Here is a 22641-nt window from a genome sequence, read left to right on the forward strand (position 1 = left end):
TGTCTATCTGTCAATCCATCTATCCATCCACCCATCTATCCATCCACCCATATATCCATCCATCGACGCGTCCATCCACCCATCCATCCATCCATCCATCCATCCATCCATCCATCCATCCATCCATCTATCCATCCATCCATCTATCATCCATCCCCCATCCACCCACCCATCTATCCATCTATCTACCCGTCCGTCCATCCATCCATCCATCCATCCATCCATCCATCTATCCATCCATCCACCCATCCATCCACCCACCCATCCATCCATCAATCCACCCGTCCATCCACCCATCCATCCATCCATCCATCCATCCATCCATCCCCCATCCACCCACCCATCTATCCATCCATCTACCCGTCCATCCATCCATCCATCCACCTTCCCACCCATCCATCCATTTAGTATTTATTGGATTTCTGCTTTGCTAGGAAAACTTTTTGAGTAGAGATTTAACCCTGGTTGATTTACTGCCTTCCTTTTCTGTAACTTGTAAGCCACAATCTAATGAGCACACAACCCTTCAAGGCTGTGGCAGAGGTAAACTCCAAACCTGCACAACCATTGCTCTTTGGAATCAAGTCTCAAGCTGGAGAATGTTCTGAGAAACTTCTGGTCCTTACAAGCCATCCCTAAATTGCTTGGTGGGGCATAAGGAAAGTATTGTTAATCATATCTTCTTTTTCCTAACTCTTTTATCATTAAAAGCATACATTTATGTAGTATGTTTTCTCATTTTTCCAAGAAAAAAATTGTTTAAGAGGTCAAAACAATGTCTCCAAATGACTCTTGTCACTCAAATTATCACATGTTCTACATGTTGATAATTTCAGCCAGGAGGGATTTAGTGGGAGGGGCATTTTAACATACAGTGGGATCTGTCTTCCAAAGGATAACTCTGAGGTGATGGCTCAGATATCAGATACTGAATACTAACCCCCATGTGACAGTTAACTTCTTCTGGCAGGAAGAAAGATCTTCCTGCTGTGCCCCAAGTTATTTCTATCATCAGAAACACTTTCAAGGTAGCATTAAGGCTTCCTTCCTCCCCACTCTAGCTCCCTGAGCAGTGAACTTCTGTACTGAGGCCAGGAGGTGGTAGAGGGAACAGGAGCGGCTGTGGCCATGCTCTGGCACTTCAGGGAGGGCTTAATCACTGAATTTGCCACCTGCCTTTTCTCTGATGGGTGAGCTGCAACCTCATTCGAGCATGACCCTCATAATGCAGCAGACAGAATCTAAGGCACAGCCACGGAACTCCTTACAGGAGAAAGGAGACTGTGATGAACTCTGGGCCCCCCTGTACTTAGTCATTTCCCAGCACTGTCGTGAACTCACATGAAAATCCAGCATCAGAGTGGTTGCCAGGCAGCAGACGCTCTTGGACGTCAATCACGAGTTGACATCAACTGGCCGTGACTTGCAAGCTGGCCTCTTTCAGCACTTCACATTCTTTGTATCTTGGTTTCTATGCAAAATTCTCAATTTGACTACTAAGAGAGAAAGAGAAAGGGGGAGGAGACATATTTTTTCTCTTAAGTCATAGGAATAAAGATGCAAGTCATAGCTGGGTGTGGTGGCTCACATCTGTAATCCAACCACTTGCTAAAGTGGGGTGGGGGGGGTGCTGCTCAAGTCTAGCCTTGGCTACATGATGAATTTCAGATTAGCTTCTGCCACAAAGTGAAAACCTGTCTCAAGATAACAAACAAACAAAAGAAGATGGGAATAGTTTATGGAAAAGAAAAAGTAGGTAGTCATATGGGAAAGGATACAGGAAGCAGGGGTCCTGGGATAATTTTCACCCCAAGGATATAGAGGCAGCCATCAGGCTGTACGCTAAGGAGCTGTCTTTGTCAAAGCCCTTCCAACACGGTGAGACTTCTGGAGGCCTACATGGACCTGTGAAACTGCACCCCGGTAGAAGGGGATCCCCAAACTGAAGGAAGCAATGACTCCCAGCCACCAAGATGGGCAGGCTTCATTAGATTTTCCGAGAAAAATTCTCCAATTTTTCTCTCGTTTCTGAGGATATGCGAGAAGGTCTGAGCACCTCTGGGCTATTCCCATATGGAAAAGAGCACTCTGGGGATCAGGCTCTGGGAACTGGAAACCACTGGGAACCGGGGTCGGGGTCAGCAGTTGCTTCCTAAGGCATTTGCAGGACACCTCTCTGTGCACTCTTGGGTGGGGACCGAGTCGGACTTCTTCCACTTCATCAGCTTGAAGTCTCACGGGGAAGACAAAAAGGGTAGCCAGGTCCAGCCTGAGCGGCCGCAGAGGTGCAGCCACAGAGCAGAAGCAGGGAATAGGCAGCACCCCTCCCCCACACACCCTGTAAGTAAAGGAAGCATCTTTTTGGTCACCAGCACGTGATACAGTGATACAAGCAGCTTGGGAAGCATTTCTCATAGGTTAAGCATACATCATTTTTCAGAAGTAAAGATCATGTCTGCTTTGGCAAGCTCTAAAGCGCCTTAGTCCCTTTCTGGGCCAGATTCTCATCTGATGTAAATCTTTGGGAGAATCAAGTTGTAGCACTGTTTTGCATGGAGTGGGAGTCACGCCAGTCTTTCCCCTGAGTTACCCTAAGCTTAACTCTACTACAGTGTCTCCATGGCAACCAGAGGCTGGCCAGTAAACTCAGATGCCTTCTAAATCTCCCACCCCCAGCTTCTCCTCCCTCCTCTTTTCCACAGTTAAGAATGAGCCTCTTTCCTTTGCCCTCGCTCTCACATTCCTTTAGTGTTTTCTACTCATATTTTTTTTTCTTACAAGTACTCATCCAACCTGCTTTTAAAATCATCCATCCAATTAAAAAAATGAGACGGGTTAGTCATTGCTTGACAGTAGTAATTGACCTGTTTAGACAAGACCAAGCTGATTTCAATGGGCACAGAAGCTTTGGCAAACCTAAGTGGAATTTACCTTCAAGTCTAGCCAGCCTAATTAATACATTGTTTGAGAATTTTGGCCAGCCACACCAAATATGGCATTTCTACTCACTTGGAGAATTCACCTAGCTAAATCCCAGCAGTCACTGCAGCATCATTTTCTGTGAGGGAGTGTGTGTGTGTGTGTGCATGCGTGTATGCATGTGTGTGTGCACGCATGCACATGAGCGACAGAGAGGAGAGAGAGAGAGAGAGAGAGAGAATGAATTAATAACACTTTTACACATGATAAAATAATTCTGGTTAAATAGCAAAGAAAGATTTGTAAGGGTAGTACTCTTGGCTGAAGCTTATTTACTGATTGACCGTCTCTGAGCCTGTTTTCTCACCTATAGTTAAAGTACCTGACGTATAAAGGGACCAATGTAGAGATTGCAGCATTATAAACCGCTTGGTATATATGAAGGTGGAGTACCACCGAGCCCCTGGTTCCCTGCTGTATATTCCAAAGCATGTGTGTTTCTCAATTTCTTTCTTTTCTTTTTTCATTATTTCTTTTTTAAATTGATTTTTTTTTATGAGTCCGCATGCTCTCAGCCCTAGCAACACTCTCTGTGTCTTTCCCCCAGGGGGCACCCTCCCGCCAGGGACCGAGCCCACAGTGGACACGGTGCCCGTGCAGCCCATTCCAGCCTACTGGTATTACGTTATGGCAGCGGGGGGCGCAGTGCTGGTGCTGGTCTCCGTCGTGCTGGCCTTGGTGCTCCACTACCACCGATTCCGCTATGCGGCCAAGAAGACCGATCACTCCATCACCTACAAAACCTCCCACTACTCCAACGGGGCCCCTCTGGCGGTGGAGCCCACCCTAACCATTAAGCTAGAGCAAGAGCGGGGCTCACACTGCTGAGGGCCGAAGCAGGAACAGCGCCCAAACAAGAAAGACTGCAAACACGTTGCCTCGATTTTGCACTTTTTTCTCCTCGCCTAGTCCCTGTGTGAACCCGCAGACAGCTCTCTCCAGGGTTCCCAACCCTGAGCGCTCTTATCTGCCCCAACCGTTCTCTGTGGTCCTTGGTTCCTGTTTCTTTGCTCTGATATTTTTGTTTGTTTTCCTTATCATTTTTCCTTTTCTTCTTTCCTTTTAATCTTTACGCTTTTCTTTCCTTTCTTCCTTTCCTCTTTTCTTTCCTTTCTTCCTTCCCTCTTTTCTTCCTTTCCTTCCTTCTTCCTTCCTTTCTTCCTTCCTTTCTTCTCTCTTTCTTTCTTTCCTTCTTCCTTCTTTTGTTCTTTCTTTTTTCATAATTCTAAACCAACAAAACCCAACTCTAATGCTGCATCTGGAATCCCAGAAGAGATCACCCCTAAGCACTCCACAACCCAGGGCTCAGTTGGTTTTGTTCCAGAGACAGGCCCTCTTGTTTTCTTCTCTCCTTGCCTTATCCCATTCCTCCTCTCCTGGGCAGGCTGCCAGGTATCTTGAAGGGAGCCTGGTTCTGTATGTATGTACACAGTACACTCCCATGTGAAGAGGTGTGTGTGTGTGTGTGTGTGTGTGTGTGTGTGTGTGTGTGTGTGTGTGTAGTGAGTGTGCGAGGGAGAGACTGACTCACTGTGGGGGGGGAGTGTGGATGTGTGTAGAGAGGGCCCTTCACTCTTGTGTTACTTCTCCTGGGGTACATTTTACAAGAAAATAATATACTGTACACATTTTGTTTACTTGGAGAAGAAACTGAAGCTTTTTTGTTGCCTTATCTAGCTCTGGCTGGCTGGGTTTTTGTTGGCTGTCATTGTCATCTCTAGGTACCTAGAAAACTAGAGGCCACATGGAGTACCCATCAATATCACCCATCCTCAACCTATCTGACCCAAGAGGATGGTTCCTCCAGTGCACTCAGATGTGATCCCTTTTGTTATGTCTCCTGTGTCTTTGAAATCACAAGGTAACAGCCATTGGGTCCATGGAGCCGTCCTTACTTCCAGTCCTGAAGCAAATGTGTCTCATGTTGCCTTATAAAAGGAAAAGAAAAAGAAGAAAGTTTATATTGAATGTTTAGCTCTGGTGGTTCAGCCATGGAATAGGTCCTAAAGACTATCACACCTGGGGTGATGGCAGTGCAGTCGTCTGTTTAAACTGAGAGCAAGAGGGGAAGATAGAGAGAACAGATGGAAGGATTCAAATGTTGTCTTCGCAAAGTCTCCTCAACCCGGGGCATCACTGCATTGAGCCTAGCCTGGGATGGGGTTGATAAAAAAGTATTCTTTGGTATTATTTTGGTCATTGTAACTGCATTTGTAAACGACAAGGGAGAGGGTGTTATTGCTTTCTTTTTGTGGTGTTAATATGTGAAGCATAAGGTTGTCTACCTGACTTATTCAGATACTATGAGAACACAGAAAGGAATCATTCGTTGAAATAGACCAGTGTGCTGCCTCTTAAAGCATTTACGGCATCTAGGCTGGTGGACTGACTGACATCTGCAGATGCCACAGCATGGGCAAAGAGAAGCTGCATGAAAAAAGCACACCCATCACGCACAGGGAGAGATGTCAGTGAGCAGTTGGTTGCCCAATGATACTGTGCAAAGGATGGATTAAATGACAAAGTCAGCTTCATTGTAAGAAAATGTGTATTTGAAAATTTCGGATATGCCAGGGTCAGTTTTGGAGGAATTTGTTTTCTGATCCCCACCTTGAAAGTGTCTTGGGAAGTGTACAATTCTCTCAGAATGCTTTACTGGTCAGATACATCTCCAGACACCCTCTAAGAACAAAATACTAATGATTTTTTTTAACTGCTTGGGTGAGAGCCACAAGACATTCTTCCAGAGTAGCCAGAGAGGTCCCTCTAGCACATTCTCAGCTTTTGTATCTGGTTCCTTTCATCTTCCTTAAAGGATGTGGTCTCCCACTCCTACTTTGTTTCAAAGACCTATTCTGTCTCAACTACATCAGCCCTGCCAAGAAAAGAAAAGATGAAAGGCTAGAGTGTGGCTACTTTGAGTTGTCCTACCTCAGCTGAAGATGGAAAAGGGAAGAAGCGTGAGCAGGAGGTGGGCAGCAGCCCTGGGTGCTAAGAAAATTACGTCAGTCACCAAAGGTTTTTTTTTTTTTTATTAAAATTGTTCACCTCTAGCTGAGTACCTGGGGACAGGCATTCCTTGCAAATGATTGGCATTCCTACAGGTGTCCCGTGGAGGCATCAGAAAACCACAGCTAGAAAATCCATCCGGTGTAGCAAAAGCAAGACAGCAGACACTTTGTAAGCTTACTCTTTGCTCATCCAATGCTCTAGGCAGGCAGCATCATCTTCATGTATCTGTTACAGATGGTGAATCCCATCATACCCTTCAGCTGTGATTCCTGCTTAAGTGTTCTCTCTCTCTCTCTCCTCTCTCTCTCTCTCTCTCTCTCTCTCTCTCTCTCTCTCTCTCTCTTCTGCTCCCATACTCCAGCATCTTTGATAGTGTTTTCTAAAAGGGTAGCTCCTGTGTAAAATGCCATGCGCTGCTTTAAAAAGCAAAATTCCCCATCCGGTTGGGGAGGAAAGTGTCACTCTCTTCTAAGGAAACTGGACTGAACGGATGAACGCATGCTCCAGTGTAGCATGGCTTTCCAGAAGACAAAGCGGTGATACCAACTGTTAAAATGTGAAAGAGGGCATGGATGAGGTGAAGGGCCAGCTGGGGCTGGAAAGCATTTGCCTTACGAGAGGTCTCCCAAGAACCCTTCCTTGAGAACACGCTAGCAGCAGCCATGCCTACTGCTGGCAAAAGCAGAAAAAGAAAAACAAAACAAATGTAGCTTTGCCAGTGACAAAACACGGTCCCGAAAATAAAGTCCCCTTTCCCTTGTCCCTCTCCTCCTGATTAGAACCAGAATAGGCAATCCAGTGATATTTTTTAGGTTGATATCCCATCTTTTAAAAGACCCCATCTTTAAAATAAAAATGAGCAGGCAAGCAAACACCTAAAAGGTCAAAAATTACCAAAGAATAACAAAGCAAGAAAACCTAAAGATTTTTACTTCCTGTTCTTGTCCCCTCTCCCTATAACTGTGATGTCCCTTGCATTGCTCAGTTGCCTGTGTGTCAAAATAACTTGTGGATGTTGAAAACTATTTGAAAATGTATTGTGTGGAATGTAATAAAATGATGATATTTTTATACAAACATCTGGGTTTCTTTCCCCGACCCTTTGCCTGTATCTTACAAACAAAGTTTGTAGTATAAGCCTTGAAAAAAACTGATGTCTCCAAGTTTACACTTCGTCTTCTGAGCTATGGGGCTTTGTGGGGGAGGGAGAGAGGCACTCTTCTTGAAGCTGAAGGCCAGCGCTCCTTTCTTTCAATTTTCATCGCTGCTTCTTTGGAGTTTTATCCATTTTGTGCAGCTGAGCCAACTTTTATGATTGGTGTGGGATTTTTGTGAAAGTTGCTAAGTGCTAAATTGCTCAATGTAATTCCACAAAATTTGTCTCGATGGCAAATCCATGGAGACTGGCATCTCCTTTCAAACTGCCCCAGGGGAGTAGGTGCAGCTCTTGTGCATGCTGCAGTCAGCTCCAAAGACATATAGCCCTTCTTCTGGAAAAGAAACAATGACCTCTTGTCCTACGCCTATCAAATTATTACTTTCTGGGGGACATTGATCTCCAATTTATGAATGATTTCCCTGGAGCAAGGAGAATAGGAACTTCTAGCATGTTCAGGGCTCAGAGATGGTCGAGATTTCAATTTTGGAGAGATAATGAAGATTATGGGATAGACATTGTGTACCTGAGGCTGTCAGAGTGGACATTCATGAAATGAGCAGTCCATAAAAGCTGTAAGCTGAAAGAGACTTACTTGAGAGTCTGATCTTCTTCAACAAGTGTTTTTTTTTGCATGGTTTGGTCCATCTCTGTGAATAGCTAATGATATGGTTGTGGGAGAAAGCTAAATCTGAAGGTGATTCCCGAGGGAAAAAATACATAGGAAAGGTAACTTCCTAGTGGCTTTGAGTCCCTCAACAGGAAGCAAGAATTGGTCACAAGAGGATTCACATCACCCCAGAGTCCTACGAGGCTGAATGTTCATCCTAGATGGTCTTGCAGAAAGAGACCTGTCCAGAGGACCCTTTATCTGCCAGGGTCCTGATTTTCCCTAGGTACTATGGAAACCTAGACCCAGGATTCAGCACTTCTCAAATCTAAAGCCTGTCCTAACATTGCACAAGGGAGCCTGGCTTTTCAGATTGCACAGGAAACTGTTGGTACAGATGGCTCAGGGCAGATGTCATTATCTGTCCTCTGCAGGAGCGCAAAGTTGAACATCCATGATTAGAGCACGGTCTGTTTTTCCTGTGCCAAGCACAATTACCCATTCTGTCTAAGTAACATTTGGCTGGCCTAAAACTGTTTGTTCCCACTAACAAAGAGCAAAATGGAAGCATCTCAATGTGTTTATTTCTAGCAAAGACCCAGACTTGGTCCACATTCACTTGCCATGACCTAGAACCACACATGCCAAGATGAATTGAATTAGTCAGAGCACATGCTTTGTTGGCATTGATCACAGTTTGGGGGCCACTTTTGGGGAATATTCTACCTTGACACTGGGGCCAAGACTTACTTAGGGGGTATTCTTTCTCCCCAAAAGGATAACAGCCATCAGGAGTCAATTTTACCCGTCATTCACAACACTTTGACCAGTAAACCTTCCTGCATGTATTTCAGAGTTAACCCAAGTGTAAATGTTACAGAAATTATGTTTCCATGAATCACAAGTGCAGATGTCAAAGCCCAGTACATTTTGTGCTTGCTCCTACCTGGCCCTCACTAATGACTTAGAAGCACATTCTTGCTTCAACACTGCCCCCCTAGTCCAGACGACCAAAGCCCAGCCAAGCCAGCGTGGCATGGAGCTTGTTTTCCCCACTGCTCTTCACTGACTGTGTGGTTGTTCTGCACAGACATTGTGGTCTTTTGAAATCTGTGATGAAAAGAAGCTCATTTTGAAGTTTTGATTTGTCTGTATTGTGGCTGCACATCTGAGGCAAACTGCAGACCCATAGGTGTGGGCTTGTTTGGGTTGCTGCTGTTGTTTCTCTCTTTAATTGTGCAGAGCGCTGGGCCTCCGGAGCAGCTGTAGTTTGCCTTTCATTCACATCAGTGATGGCCCAAAGACAACACAAAACAAATCCAGCCAGAGAAAAAGGAGGAGAGAGGGGAATGGGGGCGGGGATTGTCCTCTACACAGAAGTTAGAAGCTGGAAGTGGAGGAGGATTTAATTAAGCTTCACCTAGGTCAGGTGCACAGCTCAGTTTGCTGAGGTCAACTGGAACCAGAAACTGCTCCCTTAGGAGTCATGGGCCATCACTGCAGCTGTAGTTTGCGCTGACCCCTGGAGCCCTGCTAACTGGAGTGCTACAGATTTCAGAACTCTCCACGGAGCAGAGCCCTGGTTAGCAAGATGTGGGGGGATAACCAGCAGAAGCCATTTCTGCCCCAAATCCTATGGACAAAAGACCCACAAATATCTCTCTTCTGGGTAATGTCATTGCTCTTGGGAATTGCCTACCATGACCTTAAAGAGCCACAAGAAGTAATTATAAATAGTTAATGATAATCTAATGTAAATTCCCATGGGCATTGGACCGAGAAATGAGAAACACCTCCAGACGGACGAGGAACAGAAGGCCTGGAGGCAGGGCTGGGCGTTGGGTGGGAAAACACCTTCTCTCTCTCTTCTTTCTCTCTCTCTCTCTCTCTCTCTCTCTCTCTCTCTCTCTCTCTCTCTCATTTTGCAAGTGTATATGATTACATTTCAAAAAGTACAATACTACAGAAAAAGCAATTATTCACTTTTTGCTTGACCCACCCCCATCTCCTTCCCCAGAAGTGACCACAAAGATGATTTGAAGCCATCTCTTTATACCTTTATAAGCACACAAATTCATGTCAAATTATGTAGTTTGGTTTAGCTAGAGTTCATCTTGCTTTACACTGTGCCATTATGGTACTTCTTCTCTTGCCTGGACAATCTACTTCTTTTCACGTGACGTCTTGAAGATTCTTCAGTACCCATGGTCAGGTTTGACCCCTGCCCCTGTTTCGGCCATATTGTGTTGATGTCATAGTTTATTAATCATCCCCTATTTGTGGTTGTTTGAATGTGTTGTGCATCTAGTTTTTCTTTGTTGTTCGATTTGGGTTTTCCCCCCACTGTTGTAGTTGATACTACAATGAACACTGTTGAAGTTTGCTTCTTTTTTTGTTTGCATTTTAATAAGCAATGCAAATTAATAGCAAAGGTTTACCATGACGGAACTTGTTTTCACGTGGGAGAATTGGAGAAACTAGGGGACCCCATGGATATGAATTCCTTCATGCATTTGCAGAAAACACTTAATCTCTGTGCCACTCTCTAAAGTAGGCAGAGTTCTTGCCACAGAAGACTGGACAGTTTTAGGAAATTTAAAACTCAGGCAGTTCTTCTCTAGAACTTGAAAACATTTTTTAACTGCCAGGTTGTAGAGAAGACAGTCCTGTCTGAAGGTGGCAGCTGTGGCCCAGGTTGTAGAGAAGACAGTCCTGTCTGGAAGTGGCAGCTGTGGCCCAGGTTGATTTTGTCCCTCGGTTCAGCAAAGAGTCCTGTTGTCCATGATTAATGAGTTCTGCTTGGTTTCTGCAAAGAGCGACTGTGCTCTGCCTTGTTGTTATTTATTTATGTTTTCTACTAAAAAATTTATGTAAAAATATCCTTTAAGGTCATTGCACAGCACTGTACTGTAGAGCAGATGATTCCAGCAACTTCAGGTACACCCACGAGCCAAGAGGAAGTCTGAAATCCTAGAGGCCCCCAAAGGAGGACCAGGAGAGAAACAGTGTTTGTGGGCTGAGAGGAGGCACCAATCTTTCTTCCAAGGAGGCTTGGGGCTTTGGCAATAAAGGAAAGACATTGGCAGCAGGGCTGTTGTTTGATGGGATGTCTCAAATTGTAGGCAAATCTATTTATCCCACAGAACTCAAGCAAGGAATGGCAGCAGGAGGAGAAGCAAAGAGACTGAGTCCAATACACTATTTCTACGAAGAGCAAGCACTGCCTTGAGCTCCGTTGTATGTGAGACAAGAGGGTCACAGTATTAGCACATTAGCTCTGAGCATAGGGAAGAGTGTCTAGGGCCATGGATGTGCCTTCTGGGCTTTCTCTTAATCTGCAAAAGAACTAGGGTCCCTTTCTCTTGGGCCTTCAAACTGTGCACATGACTCAGGAAATAAAGAAGGCCCAGAGTGAGACCTGTCTGGTTCCAAATGCCAACATGCCAAGCCTTGCACACAGTATCTTCTCTTGTCTTCTTTGTTCAGTGTTACACACTTGATCCCCTTTAGTTCCCAAAGACAAAGACTGCAGTTTGACTTAAGTACCTTCAGCAGCTTGTGGGTATCTACCAGCTCCTGTCATAACAGGAGTGTGCAGAGCACTTTGAACTGGATGTGTCCCTGACCAAAGTCCTATTTGCTGAGTGTCTGCTAACCATGGAAACACATTTTGCCCCAAGGACCGTTTTGTCCTTTGTATTTCCTTACACTATCAAAGGCTAGTAGAAGGAGCATAATGATTTGGAGCGGCTATTGTGCCTCTCAATTGCTTCTCTAAGAATAGCTCATCATATGGAATTGAGAACGAGGAGATAGTCATTGGGACCTAGACCAAAGCAAACATAGGTATGTCCTAAGAGCTCAGAGGGGTTACCATAGCCCGAGCCAAGTGTGGACCAGAAGTGTGATCCAATCAATAATGTTCATGGGAAGCATTGGGCCCAGCATCATTTCCAGGGTCTGAGATTCCAGATAAGGGCCACTGCACCTGTCTATCCAGGAAGACCAAATCGTCACCTCTGCCCTTGTGTCAGGTACAGTTCATCTTCAGACTCCACCCTCTCCCTCTTGATAGTCCCTTTCTTTTTCTGTGTCTTTACATTCCCTCTACCATCCTTTGCCTTCTCTTGGTAAAAAGCATAGGGAAGAGTCCTTCACTCAAGTGCTTAATTGATATTTCCTCCAAAATGAAAGTTCTTGCAAGAAGACAAATCTAAAGCCAACAGAACCTTTCTGTTGGGATTATAATCCCCAACCACCAGCAAGAAGATGGAGAAATTTATCTTGAGAATGGATTGAGAATGATACCATTTTGGCCTCTGTAAAATTAATTATATTATTAGAAACTTGTTCTTACTTATAAGAATGTATAAGCAGAGCCCAACTCATGAGTATTATGAATTTTCTTGGTGACAGTGGTGGAGTTTGTTAGCCTTCTAGAACATGCCCACTTTCACACTAAGAGTTACTGTCAGTTTTGATTCATCAAGACTGTCTTCTCTCTTGTTGATCAAGGTTGTACCGATCCCCACTTTGGGTGATGTTTCTTGTAACTTGGGTACAAGAACTTGGGTAATAAATGTCCGCAAAGACTTAATCCAGAGTTGGTAGAGATCTGACTGTGTCTGGCTTAATCTGTGGGTCAAGATATTGATAGATGAATATGAAACAGGTTAGCAGAATGTGGGATGTGGTGGAGGAAGCGTGCCACTGCGCCTTGTCGTCCCCGCCCCACTTTCTCTCCCTTCTCAAAGCTTCCCAACAGTTTTGCTCTGCCCTTTCCTTCTTGCCATGTTCTGCCTCCTTGAGAGTCCGCAGTAAGGGAACCACATGACTGCTGACTATGAAACCTGTGGCACTGGAAGACAAAGCAAACAGCCCCCCTTTGTTTGTCCCCTTTGGTCCCTGTGATGAGAAACTGGCTGGCACAGCCCGCTTGATTACTGAGACTTTAGGACGTAAGAAATGGCAAAAGCCCCACCAGGAAAAGAAAAATCTCTGGCATATACATTTAGAAGAATTCCTTTTTTCTTTACATCTCTGGGAATGCAGGGAGAGAGGCAGAGTGTCTTTCCCCTGAGAGTCCCTGTGTCTTCCCTTCCATCATTCCTTAATAAAAACTAGCCAGCAAAAAGGACAGAGAGCCAATTGCTTGTTGACACACCTACTTTGGGAGACGGAGAGATTCCATAACTTTCTGTCCTGCCTTCTAAGCTCCTCTATATTATAGCTAAACATTTCTCTGGCTGCAATTTCTTTTCATGCAATAGTTGAGGCTCAGTGGAGAATTCCTGGCCCCAGGTGCTCCTCTCCCTCCATGCTTGAATGTATTACTAGGTCATCTCACAGCCTTCTTGCTTGCCATTAATATTTCCAAATGTTTTAGGGGTTCGTCCTAGTTTTTAACTAAAAATAATAGAAAATAATGACTGCATGAAAGATCAGACTTCCCCAGTAATCTCATACCAACTTCTTTGTCTTTTCCTAATGAAAACCACATGGAAAATTTCCAAAAATTGTTTTTTCCATGACCCTTCATCCATTTGATTGTACCCTGAAAGGTAGAAATCCACACTAAAGGATCTTCTGGGGGGCTGCTAAACTCAGGCCAAACCCAGCAAGAGAGAACAGCTCTCAAGGAGCCTGACTCTCAAATGCAGATTTGGCAGGGTCTATATCAACATCTGAACTGCTGGCTCCTTTCTGTAACTGGGGATGAACAAGCTGAATTAGGGAAATTAAGTGTGGAGGGGGGGGAAGAATCCTCAGCCAGTACTAAACGCTAAACCAAATTAAACATTTTGAAGTGCCAAGAAATATCTCCTTAGCCCTACATTATTTCTGGTTTATTGAGATCTCAGTGTCGTGTCTCCTGCTGGGAAAATAAAATAAAATAAAACAGAATGGCTGAGAGAATTTTCTGAAGGCGACTTGCACCTGGATGACCCGTTGATTCAGCTGGCTTGGGGGCTTCAGGAACTTGGAATCAAATCTAAAAACGGTTCTAAGCAGCCAAGAGCATATCCCAAATAAGTCACAGGCTGTGAACAAGGTGCTGAAAATCTGTAGCTTGCGTTCAGTCTCTTGCTGCTTTGTTGAGTGCCTTCCTCCGTCCACTTCCTCTCCACAAGAGAAGTGACGACACTTGGCACCTGCAGAAATGAACGCCTTCAGAGGTTCCCTGTGATAGGCTCTTGAGTTCTTTCAAAGGTAGTTAAATTTTAGTGGTTTCTGTAGGTGTGGAGACCAACTTTCTCTGAGATGTTATTAGCCCAGTTCCAGTTAAGTTGTGAGGCAAGGGCCATGCAGTAGCCATTTTATCACCGAGTGTACAATTAACAGCACTAGTTTCTAAGTCAAACTCGCAAGTGTTGAAAAAGTGGAACTTTGTGACTCCCAACACTCCATGCTTTTCATGTTCTTCTCACTGACTTCAGAGAGAACAGGGCTAGGGTGAGGGATGGTTGGTGAGTACTATGGGATGGCAGAGCTCTTGTGTTTAGAAGTCTCCTTGTGTACGTCAGCCCTCATCAGAAAAGCAGATCGGTGGAACATGGAGAGTCAGCTCAGCTGTTAAGGTTGTATACTGTTCTTGTAGACAACCAGCTCACAGCCACCTGTAACTCCAACTCCAGGGACTCCAACACCCTCTTCTGGCTTCCATGGGCACTCACACACGACATGCATACTCACACAAACACACTTTAGAACAAAATAGAATAAGTGTTTTGTAAGGAAGGAACAGTAAATGCTAATGATGGATTCCAAAGCAGAGGAGCTCAGAGTAGACCCAGGACAGGCAGGGCTCTGACGTCTAGGACCAAACCGAGAAATGAATGCCTGGTCCTGGGCCTGCGCTCCTCTATGCCCCGTGCTGCCTCTGCTCAGGAACAGAGCAACGCAAAGCATTCCTCTGAGTGTCTTTCCCCACGCTCTGTGTGGCAATCTTGGTCTCTCACACCCCTGCTCAGTGTTGTCATGGGATGGGCTCATCAGAGAAAATCAGTGTGCATCAGTGTTCTGAAATGATCACACGCAAGTGACCCAGGGATGGGCTGTCTTAAATTATTTAAAAGCAGCCAGTGGTTTGACGCTGACTGCCCATACCCCTGGAAAGCTTGTGAAGTTCTCTTACGATGCAGAGAGTACACAGCACACTGTCAAGGCCGGCACACTCACAGTAGACCACAGCATACCAAGTGCTGAGAGTGTAGACTGAGAATCTCCTGACAGAAACTGCAGAGAGGGGAGGGGCCAGGGATAGGAAGAAAGCAAGAGCAAGAATTCCATCTGAGAGCTGAAAAGCGAGGTTGCTGGGGTTTCCCAGCTGCAGGTTGGCGTGTCGAGGGGTGTTTCCCCTGACTAGCGTGTGTGGTCCGACAGTACCAGGCAGTATTCCAGGCCCCTTAGGGGAGAAGCACTTTGCATTAGTGAATAGGCGTGGATACTCACCTTTGTGCTACAGTGGTATGATCTGCTGACCAGGACACCACCATGTTGATGCTTCTAGGGTGAGGGAGTTACGGAGAAGTCCAGAGAGGTTCTAGTGACTAGACTCTGTGTCTCTCATTCCGAAAACACAGCATAGCAGGACATAGGCAACAACTTGAGACACTCTTCTGCTTACTGTCTCTTGATCCTGCAAAAAGAAAGGGACACCTGAGGGAACAAGGTGACTCTTGGGCCTCAGATTACCATTTCCTCATGAAAGTGGCCAGGGTTTTGTTAGTTACTGGTTTTCATTTTGGGATGGTGGCAACTCTGCTGGCTCGGTGGTTCAAGCTATGGCTAACCCCTTTCAGGCATCTGAGCTCATCTCAGCCACTCACTGCCCTGGTCTTCAGCAGCTGACGGCAGGCAGGTGTCTGCCTCACTGGTAGAGGAAGACACAGTAGGATATTTGTGAGTCACAGGGGATACAGGCCAAAAAGCCAAGAGACGAGGGTGTGGAGAAAAGGCTCAGCTGCCGATCCTGACAGTCGAACAGATGGGGAATAGAAGAATGTCCCCAAGCCCAGCATAGAATGTCCCCAAGCCCACCTCGCAGTAGCCAGAATGCTGAAGTATCCCCTTTCCTATTCCTGCATCTTCCTTGCTGACAGTTGCCCAACTTTATTTGCCTAATTCCCTCCCTGGACCCCAGCTGCACTGTGGAGTCCCCTTTATAAGTGCTTTATTTTCCCCTATGCTGTTCTGGGGCTAAGAGTCTTGGTTTCCCAGCTGTACTGAGGAGTCTTAATGGTAGACACCCAATTCTATGCACCTGTATTACCCAAATTCCATTGTGTTCTCTGGACGCCAAGTACACCCTCTTTATAAATGATGGTTGCTTAACTGGTTAGTCAAGACTGCTTTGAAGCATGATGTGATGCGGCCTCCCCTTTCTAGGTGATGCCTACCAGGGAAATCCTGAAACTCCAAACTTCAGGTCACAAATAAGAAGTCTTTAGAAGCTACCGGCAAAGTGAGTCAGTGATCCAGTCAAGTGGTAGAGAATGCCCATCCTGCCACCTGGATGGGTAGCGGCAGATCTCTGGGGCTCACTGGCCAGCCATAGGGCTCACTGGCCAGCCAGGCTTGCTGAATTGGCAAGTTCTAGGCCAATTGTCTGAAAAAACAGAAACAAAAAAGTAAGGTGGATAAATAGCATCTGAGGACAATATTTGAGGTTGTCTTTTTGCTTCCCTGTGTGTGTGCGCGCGCACACACACACACACACCACCACCACCACACACACACACACTGCCACCACCACCACACACATCACACACACACACACACCACACAGACCACACCCCACACCACACACACCACAAACACACACCACATACACACACCCCACACCACAGACACCACACACATACCACACACACCCCCCACATCACACACACATCACACACACCACACACACCATACACATCACACACATACCACACAGACCACACCCCACACCACACACACATACCACACACATACCACACACAACACATACACACATACACCACACACACCACACATTTCTCTCTCTCTCTTACACACACACACACACACAGACACCACACACGTAAGGATGGCGTAATGGAGATGTGGTTGTAGTGCAATGTCCTGCATTCCCAATGAAACTGAAAAAAATCTCAGCAGCCCACTGAGTCCAGTACAGTCTGAGTAACCAAGGGGGCAGGGGAGCCATCGCATTTGGCCTTGAGAGTCAGTAATCAGGCTTTGTAGTCAGACTGGCCTGAGACTGAATTCACACAGGGACGATGGGAGCACAAAGGTTGCAAGTGGAAGTCCTGTGGGTGTTGCGGTCTCTTCCTGGCCTGTGCTGCTGTGAGGTCAGCTCATTTCACTCCCCAGCCTCACTCACACGCACAGACACCTCACCACTAACACAATTTTGAATCATCATCCTCTCCAAGTGTTGCCCCCACTGCGGATGAATTCTAAATACTTGTCATCCCCAACCTGTCCTCAGTTCCCCAGCTGGCACAGCATCTTCAGGCTGGCATTTCCCCCTCCCACACAGCTGCCACCTCGCTCCCTGCCTGGAACTCCAAATCATCCCTCTTCCTGTCTCATGAGGGAGCCAGGACCCCTCCTTCTGGACTTTGTGGTGGCAGCTGCCCCTCCCTTTCTTACTTGTCTTTGCCAGAACTCCAGAACCCCCACCCATGTATCAACCACCTTCTTGCCTGCATCTTAAAAAGAAAGAAAGAAACAAACAAATGAAAGAATCCTTAGGCTTATCTTGTGGGCTCAATTGAAAAAACAAGAGGCCAGTGAAAAGCAAAGGAGCTTCCAAGAGAAAACTCTCTTAATCAAATACAGATATCAAGAACACGAGCAAAGGGACTGGAGAAATCGCTATCAAAGTGAGCTACTTTTTGTACAAATGTTCCTTTTATTTGGGTTTTCCCCAGTGTGCTATTCTCTCTTTAGGCTCAGTGAACAGATGTGCTTTTGAAAAGGTTGATTAACTTATTTTTTTCTTGACCCCTTCCCACTCACACAAATTCCTGGGATCAGTGTTTATTCCAAGAGCGGACCGGAGCCACTGAAGTGTTCCTTACCTTAAGTGGCCTTTGATTGTCCAGGTGCAGAATCTCAACTGGGCCTGAGCAATCAATTCCACTGAAACTTAGCAATGGGCCAATTCTTAGGAAGCCATCTTGTCAAGTCCACTGCCTCTAGAGCCAGCAGGCCTAGGAAAAAAATGTTCCCACAGCCACCACCATCCATTTGCCCCTTTCCTCTCAAGATCAATGCCACAGCAATCCCTCTCTAGTCTGTGATCAGTGGTGACCTCGGTCTTCTTCTCTGGGGTGTGAGATGGAGCAAGGGGACACTCCAGCCTCTGAGAAATTTTCTTGTATTTGATAAAGACCAAATACCTAAAGCAAGTGCAGGGTTTTACCCAGAGGTCACTGTTAAGAGACCATGGTTCTTGCCCTAGTCTGACTCGCATACTACATATATACAGTAGTCTGTATCTTCTAGCCTTGAAGATGCTAAGACATTTGAGTACCCCATCAAACTAATTAATTGTCAGAAATGTGAGCTTTTTCCAGGTTCTTATTTTTTAAAATACATATAATCCTATTTTTAGAAAAGTCTGGGTTGATTTTCCCAAGCTCAGCGTGATCCCTGTGGCAGACGCCACCTGCCTCTTGTAGAATCATGTTCACATCTTCATTTCAAAGAAACAGCCTGCTTTGTGGGGGCCTGGAGGATAATGCAGGGGGTGGGCATCAAGGTAGGAAGGCTGGCGTGGCCTGCAGGTGCCAGTTGCTAAAGCATGCCAGGGCTGGGCCGGAGTCATGGAGGACTTGTGCCACATGGCAGTGGTCCTTTGAGTGGATCTTGGCAGGTTGTTTCGTGCGGCCTTCTCGAGAGGCTGCGGGGATGTGGACGTGCTTTAGCACTTGGCCAGGAGGGAAGGAGACTTTTAATATGATTGAAAATGAGTAAATTTTTTTAAAGAGTGACAGTGATAGATCTCTCAGTTCAGCTCATGGTCAAGGTGATGGTCCCCGATACACAAATGCTGACGAGCAAGACATTGTGTGTGGTCTAAAGTTCTTTCTTCTCCTTGTTACTTCAGCTGTTTGAGCTTTTGAGTGTCCTAATTAGCTTGAGACATGTGCAGAAATGAAAAGACTCTGTTTACTATCACATATTTGAATCTCTTTTTAAATGGTTTAACATTTTAGACAGGTAATTTTCTTTGGTTCAGATTTCTGTAAATTGGACAGTGTTGTGCATAAAACACCCTCAAATTATCATATAAAAGAAAAAGATAGGCATTGATAATACTGGAAATTTCAGAGTAAATGAATTTAGTAGCTATATTCAAGCCTGAACTAGTTAGGTTGGGAGCCCATGTTTGATCTAGCCTAAGCTGCAAACAAACAAAACATAAAAATAGCCTGGGATGGGGAAGGTAAGAAATAGCAGCACAGACAGAAGGGAAGAAGACATCAAGGCAGTCTTTCCAGTTCTCTTACATTAAGGCATCTGATGATAAAGCATGGCCTCCTTCAGCTGCCCTGTAGTCACCGAATCCACGACTCTAGCCCTTTATGTCTACTTAGATTCCTGCACGTGGGGAGATTCAGTTTGCTGTGTTAAGTTTTTGTCATTGTAATGGTGGCTGGGGATACACATAGAAGTCAAGGGGCCTTACTGAAACCCAAACCTCAACTAGTAATGAAGGACAGTTATGAAAACACAAGGAATGGAGGTTGCTTATTACTGAAGATGTGGCCTTTCTTAGTTTGTTTTCCTCGGTATCGTAGGAAGAAAGCTCTTTTGCAGGAGAATACTCCAGCGACATGCATGCTAATGACCTAAACGTGTGGGATTCTCTAGAAGCCCACCATAATGGGGAACCAGGCTCAAAAATGGTTGAGTCTTTGCCTTTTGGTTGCAATGACAGAACTTCTGATAATTTGGTGTGTTTTTTTTTCCTTTTTCCTTTATTTTAATAGTGGACATCCCAGAACTCCATGGGGGAGAAGGCTATGAAGATGGAATTGATGGTGGGTATCACTGTGATTTAACAGATAATCATGAAACTCAACTTTTGTTAAAAACATGAATAAAAAATAATGTTCTGGCTATTAGGAGACCAGAGTTTAGAACTATCAGTCAGAAATGTAAGTGGAAGGAGCCCAGAGGAGAACAAAGAAACCACTAACTACTTTGTCTAGGTCAAATCTCCAGGTTTAGAAAGTTTCTTGTCCTAATCCAAAACAGGCCCCCCGTTTCAGGCAACTTTCTTTGTCTGTGAACTTCAAATCTGGATAAACCCTTTGGTGGTGTAAAGTGAGCTCCTCTTTGCTGTCACTGCTTGACCCCAATGACATCCTCCACAGAGAGGCCTGAGTGAGTTATCTGACTGTGAACGTCTCCAGCTAGCATGGGCAGTGCATTCCACCACCTACAGGGAATCTTTGTCCTACTGTCCAAGACACCAGGCCTTGCTTATTGAAGGCTTAAGGGTTTGGTTCACACTGGCCACCTCATTTTTTCACACTTATTCCAAGCTCTATTTTGGCATTTCAAATGCACATACTTCTAGAGGCTAATTCGAGTCCTGGGGAAGGGGAGGTGAACACATAGATGTGATTTCTACCTTGAACTCAGTAGTGAGGTTCTCCGGGACTTTTGTGAGCTCCAAGTCTGACCACTGAGAGCCCCCACACTCACAGAACAACTTCAGGTCAAGACTGAACATTTAGAAGTTTCTAGAGCAGTTGTTTTTAACCTGACCTTAGTCAGAAACGTCAAGCGTAGTTATAGAAACTGAAGTGACAAATGCAAAGCACCTTGTCAGCTGACTGCAGGAGCTCCCTGCACAAACCACTCCAACTCTCCTTTTATGGGCAAAAGAGCACAAGTGGCCGACATGGGAGCCTGCAGTAGATAGTCAAGAAGCGCTAACGTGCAAAATGAGAGGAGGGGTGTGCAGGGAGCTGTCTCCTGGCCCTTTAACTGCTCTGTGGCAAATTACCTGGTCACTCAGGTCCTTTAAACCTCGGTTGCAACACCTACTAACAAAAATGTAGTGCCTCTCTCCTTCCCTCGTGGACTTTTTAGGGGACCCTGAAGAGGTGGGTCCTGCACACAGTCATGCATTGTTCCTACACTAGACGTAAGAGGATGTCTTTTCCTGAGTTGATAGCAAGGCTATATAACTGAGTATTCACCTATTTTCTTCCCACTTTGGAGGCTTGTCCTGGGTGAAGGACAAGGCTGGTTCTTTCTGAAAGCCGAGAGGTTCCCCCTCCTTTCTCTCTCTCTCTCTCTCTCTCTCTCTCTCTCTCTCTCTCTCTCTCTCCTTGGTTTTGCTCATGTCTACATTCCTCCTTTCTGTGAAGTACCAGTCAGATTGGGTTAGGGCTCAACCTAATGGCCTCTTCTTGTTGCCTCAGCAAAGACCTTGACTCCCAGTAAGATAGCATCCTAATAAAGTGCTAAGGGTTTGAACTTAAACATGAACAGTAAACCAGTTTAACTTGTACCAATCGAGTATAGCTGTCAAGGGAGGACTGAGGGTTAGAAAGGAAATGTGCTACTTATATGGCCAGGAATGCTAAGTGGAGAAACTCGTGATATAAAAAGAGTCTCAGGCTGTGCTTTGGTTTAACCTGAGGCCGTTGGAAGTGAGGTTTGGGATAGCACAAAGAAGTGAGCACAGGACCCATCCTGGGCACTGCACTGTCCCCCAAGGGGTCTGCTAAACCCTGAGTGCTGGAGACACATAGATGATAGCCGAGTGGTGGCACACCTGCCTAGTGTGCATGGCGCCCTGGGTTTGACTGTCACCAGAAAAACCTGAACTAAGTAATGGAGTCAGTTTACTTAAACATTGGCTATGTATCTATTTCTTTCTTTCTTCTGTAGCATCAGGGATTGAATTTAGGACCTCATGCATCTTAGGCACGTACTCTTATCACCAATTATATCACCAGTCCTTAAAGATCAAATATGTAGGAGCTGGGACTGTAGCTCAGCTGACAAAGAACTTTCCTAGCTGTGTGAAACCCTGAGTTTGATCCCTAACATACATAAAACTGGGTGTGGTGCTGCATGCCTGTAATCTCACCACTCATGAAGTAGAGGCAAGTTCAAGGCCAGCCTGGGGTGCCCTTTATAAATAAATACAATGATACCATAGAAAGATAGATAGGTAGATAGATCCATAGACAGACAGACAGACACAAACATACATACATACACATAGATGATAGATGCATACATACAAATATATATACATATACGTGGATAGATAGATACATACATACACATAGATAGATAAATACAAACATACATACATACATACACATAGGTAGATAGATAGATAGATAGATGATAGATAGATAGATAGATACAGACAGACAGACAGACAGACAGATACATACATACATACACATAGATAGATAAATACAAACATATATACATACATACACATAGGTAGATAGATAGATAGATGATAGATAGATAGATAGATAGATAGATAGATACAGACAGACAGACAGACAGACAGACAGACAGACAGATACATACATACACATAGATAGATAAATACAAGCATATATACATACATACACATAGATAGATAGATAGATAGATGATAGATAGATAGATAGATAGATGATACATACATACATATAGATAGATACAGACAGACAGATACATACATACATACATGTACATAGATACATACATACAGATAGATAGATACATATAGATAGACAGACAGACAGACAGATAAATAGAGTGAGGCTGTACTTACCATGTGCCAGGCTGCAAGCACTTGGCAATTATTGGTTCACTAAATCCTCCTAACAACCCAGAAGATTGTTTTATTAATGTCTCCATT

At 45.0% G+C, this 22641-nt stretch overlaps 1 protein-coding gene across 4 annotated transcripts in view; it reads left to right on the forward strand.

Moving 5' to 3' along the window:
* The window catches only part of Nrp2 (neuropilin 2), a 115894-nt gene that overhangs the window by 89777 nt on the left and 3476 nt on the right, over positions 1 to 22641 (forward strand). For 2 of the 4 annotated variants that reach the window (XM_048459278.3, XM_048459279.3), the window contains exon 16: positions 19745 to 19795. In XM_048459278.3, the coding sequence (XP_048315235.3) occupies positions 19745 to 19795 (51 nt within the window). Of the gene's footprint in view, positions 1 to 3526; positions 7069 to 19744; positions 19796 to 22641 lie in introns of those variants that run through there. The other 2 variants (XM_087903655.1, XM_087903656.1) reach the window with 1 other exon arrangement.

This window comes from Myodes glareolus, chromosome 1 (genome assembly GCF_982192425.1).
Source record: "Myodes glareolus chromosome 1, mMyoGla1.1, whole genome shotgun sequence".
NCBI classification, from domain to species: Eukaryota; Metazoa; Chordata; class Mammalia; order Rodentia; family Cricetidae; genus Myodes; species Myodes glareolus.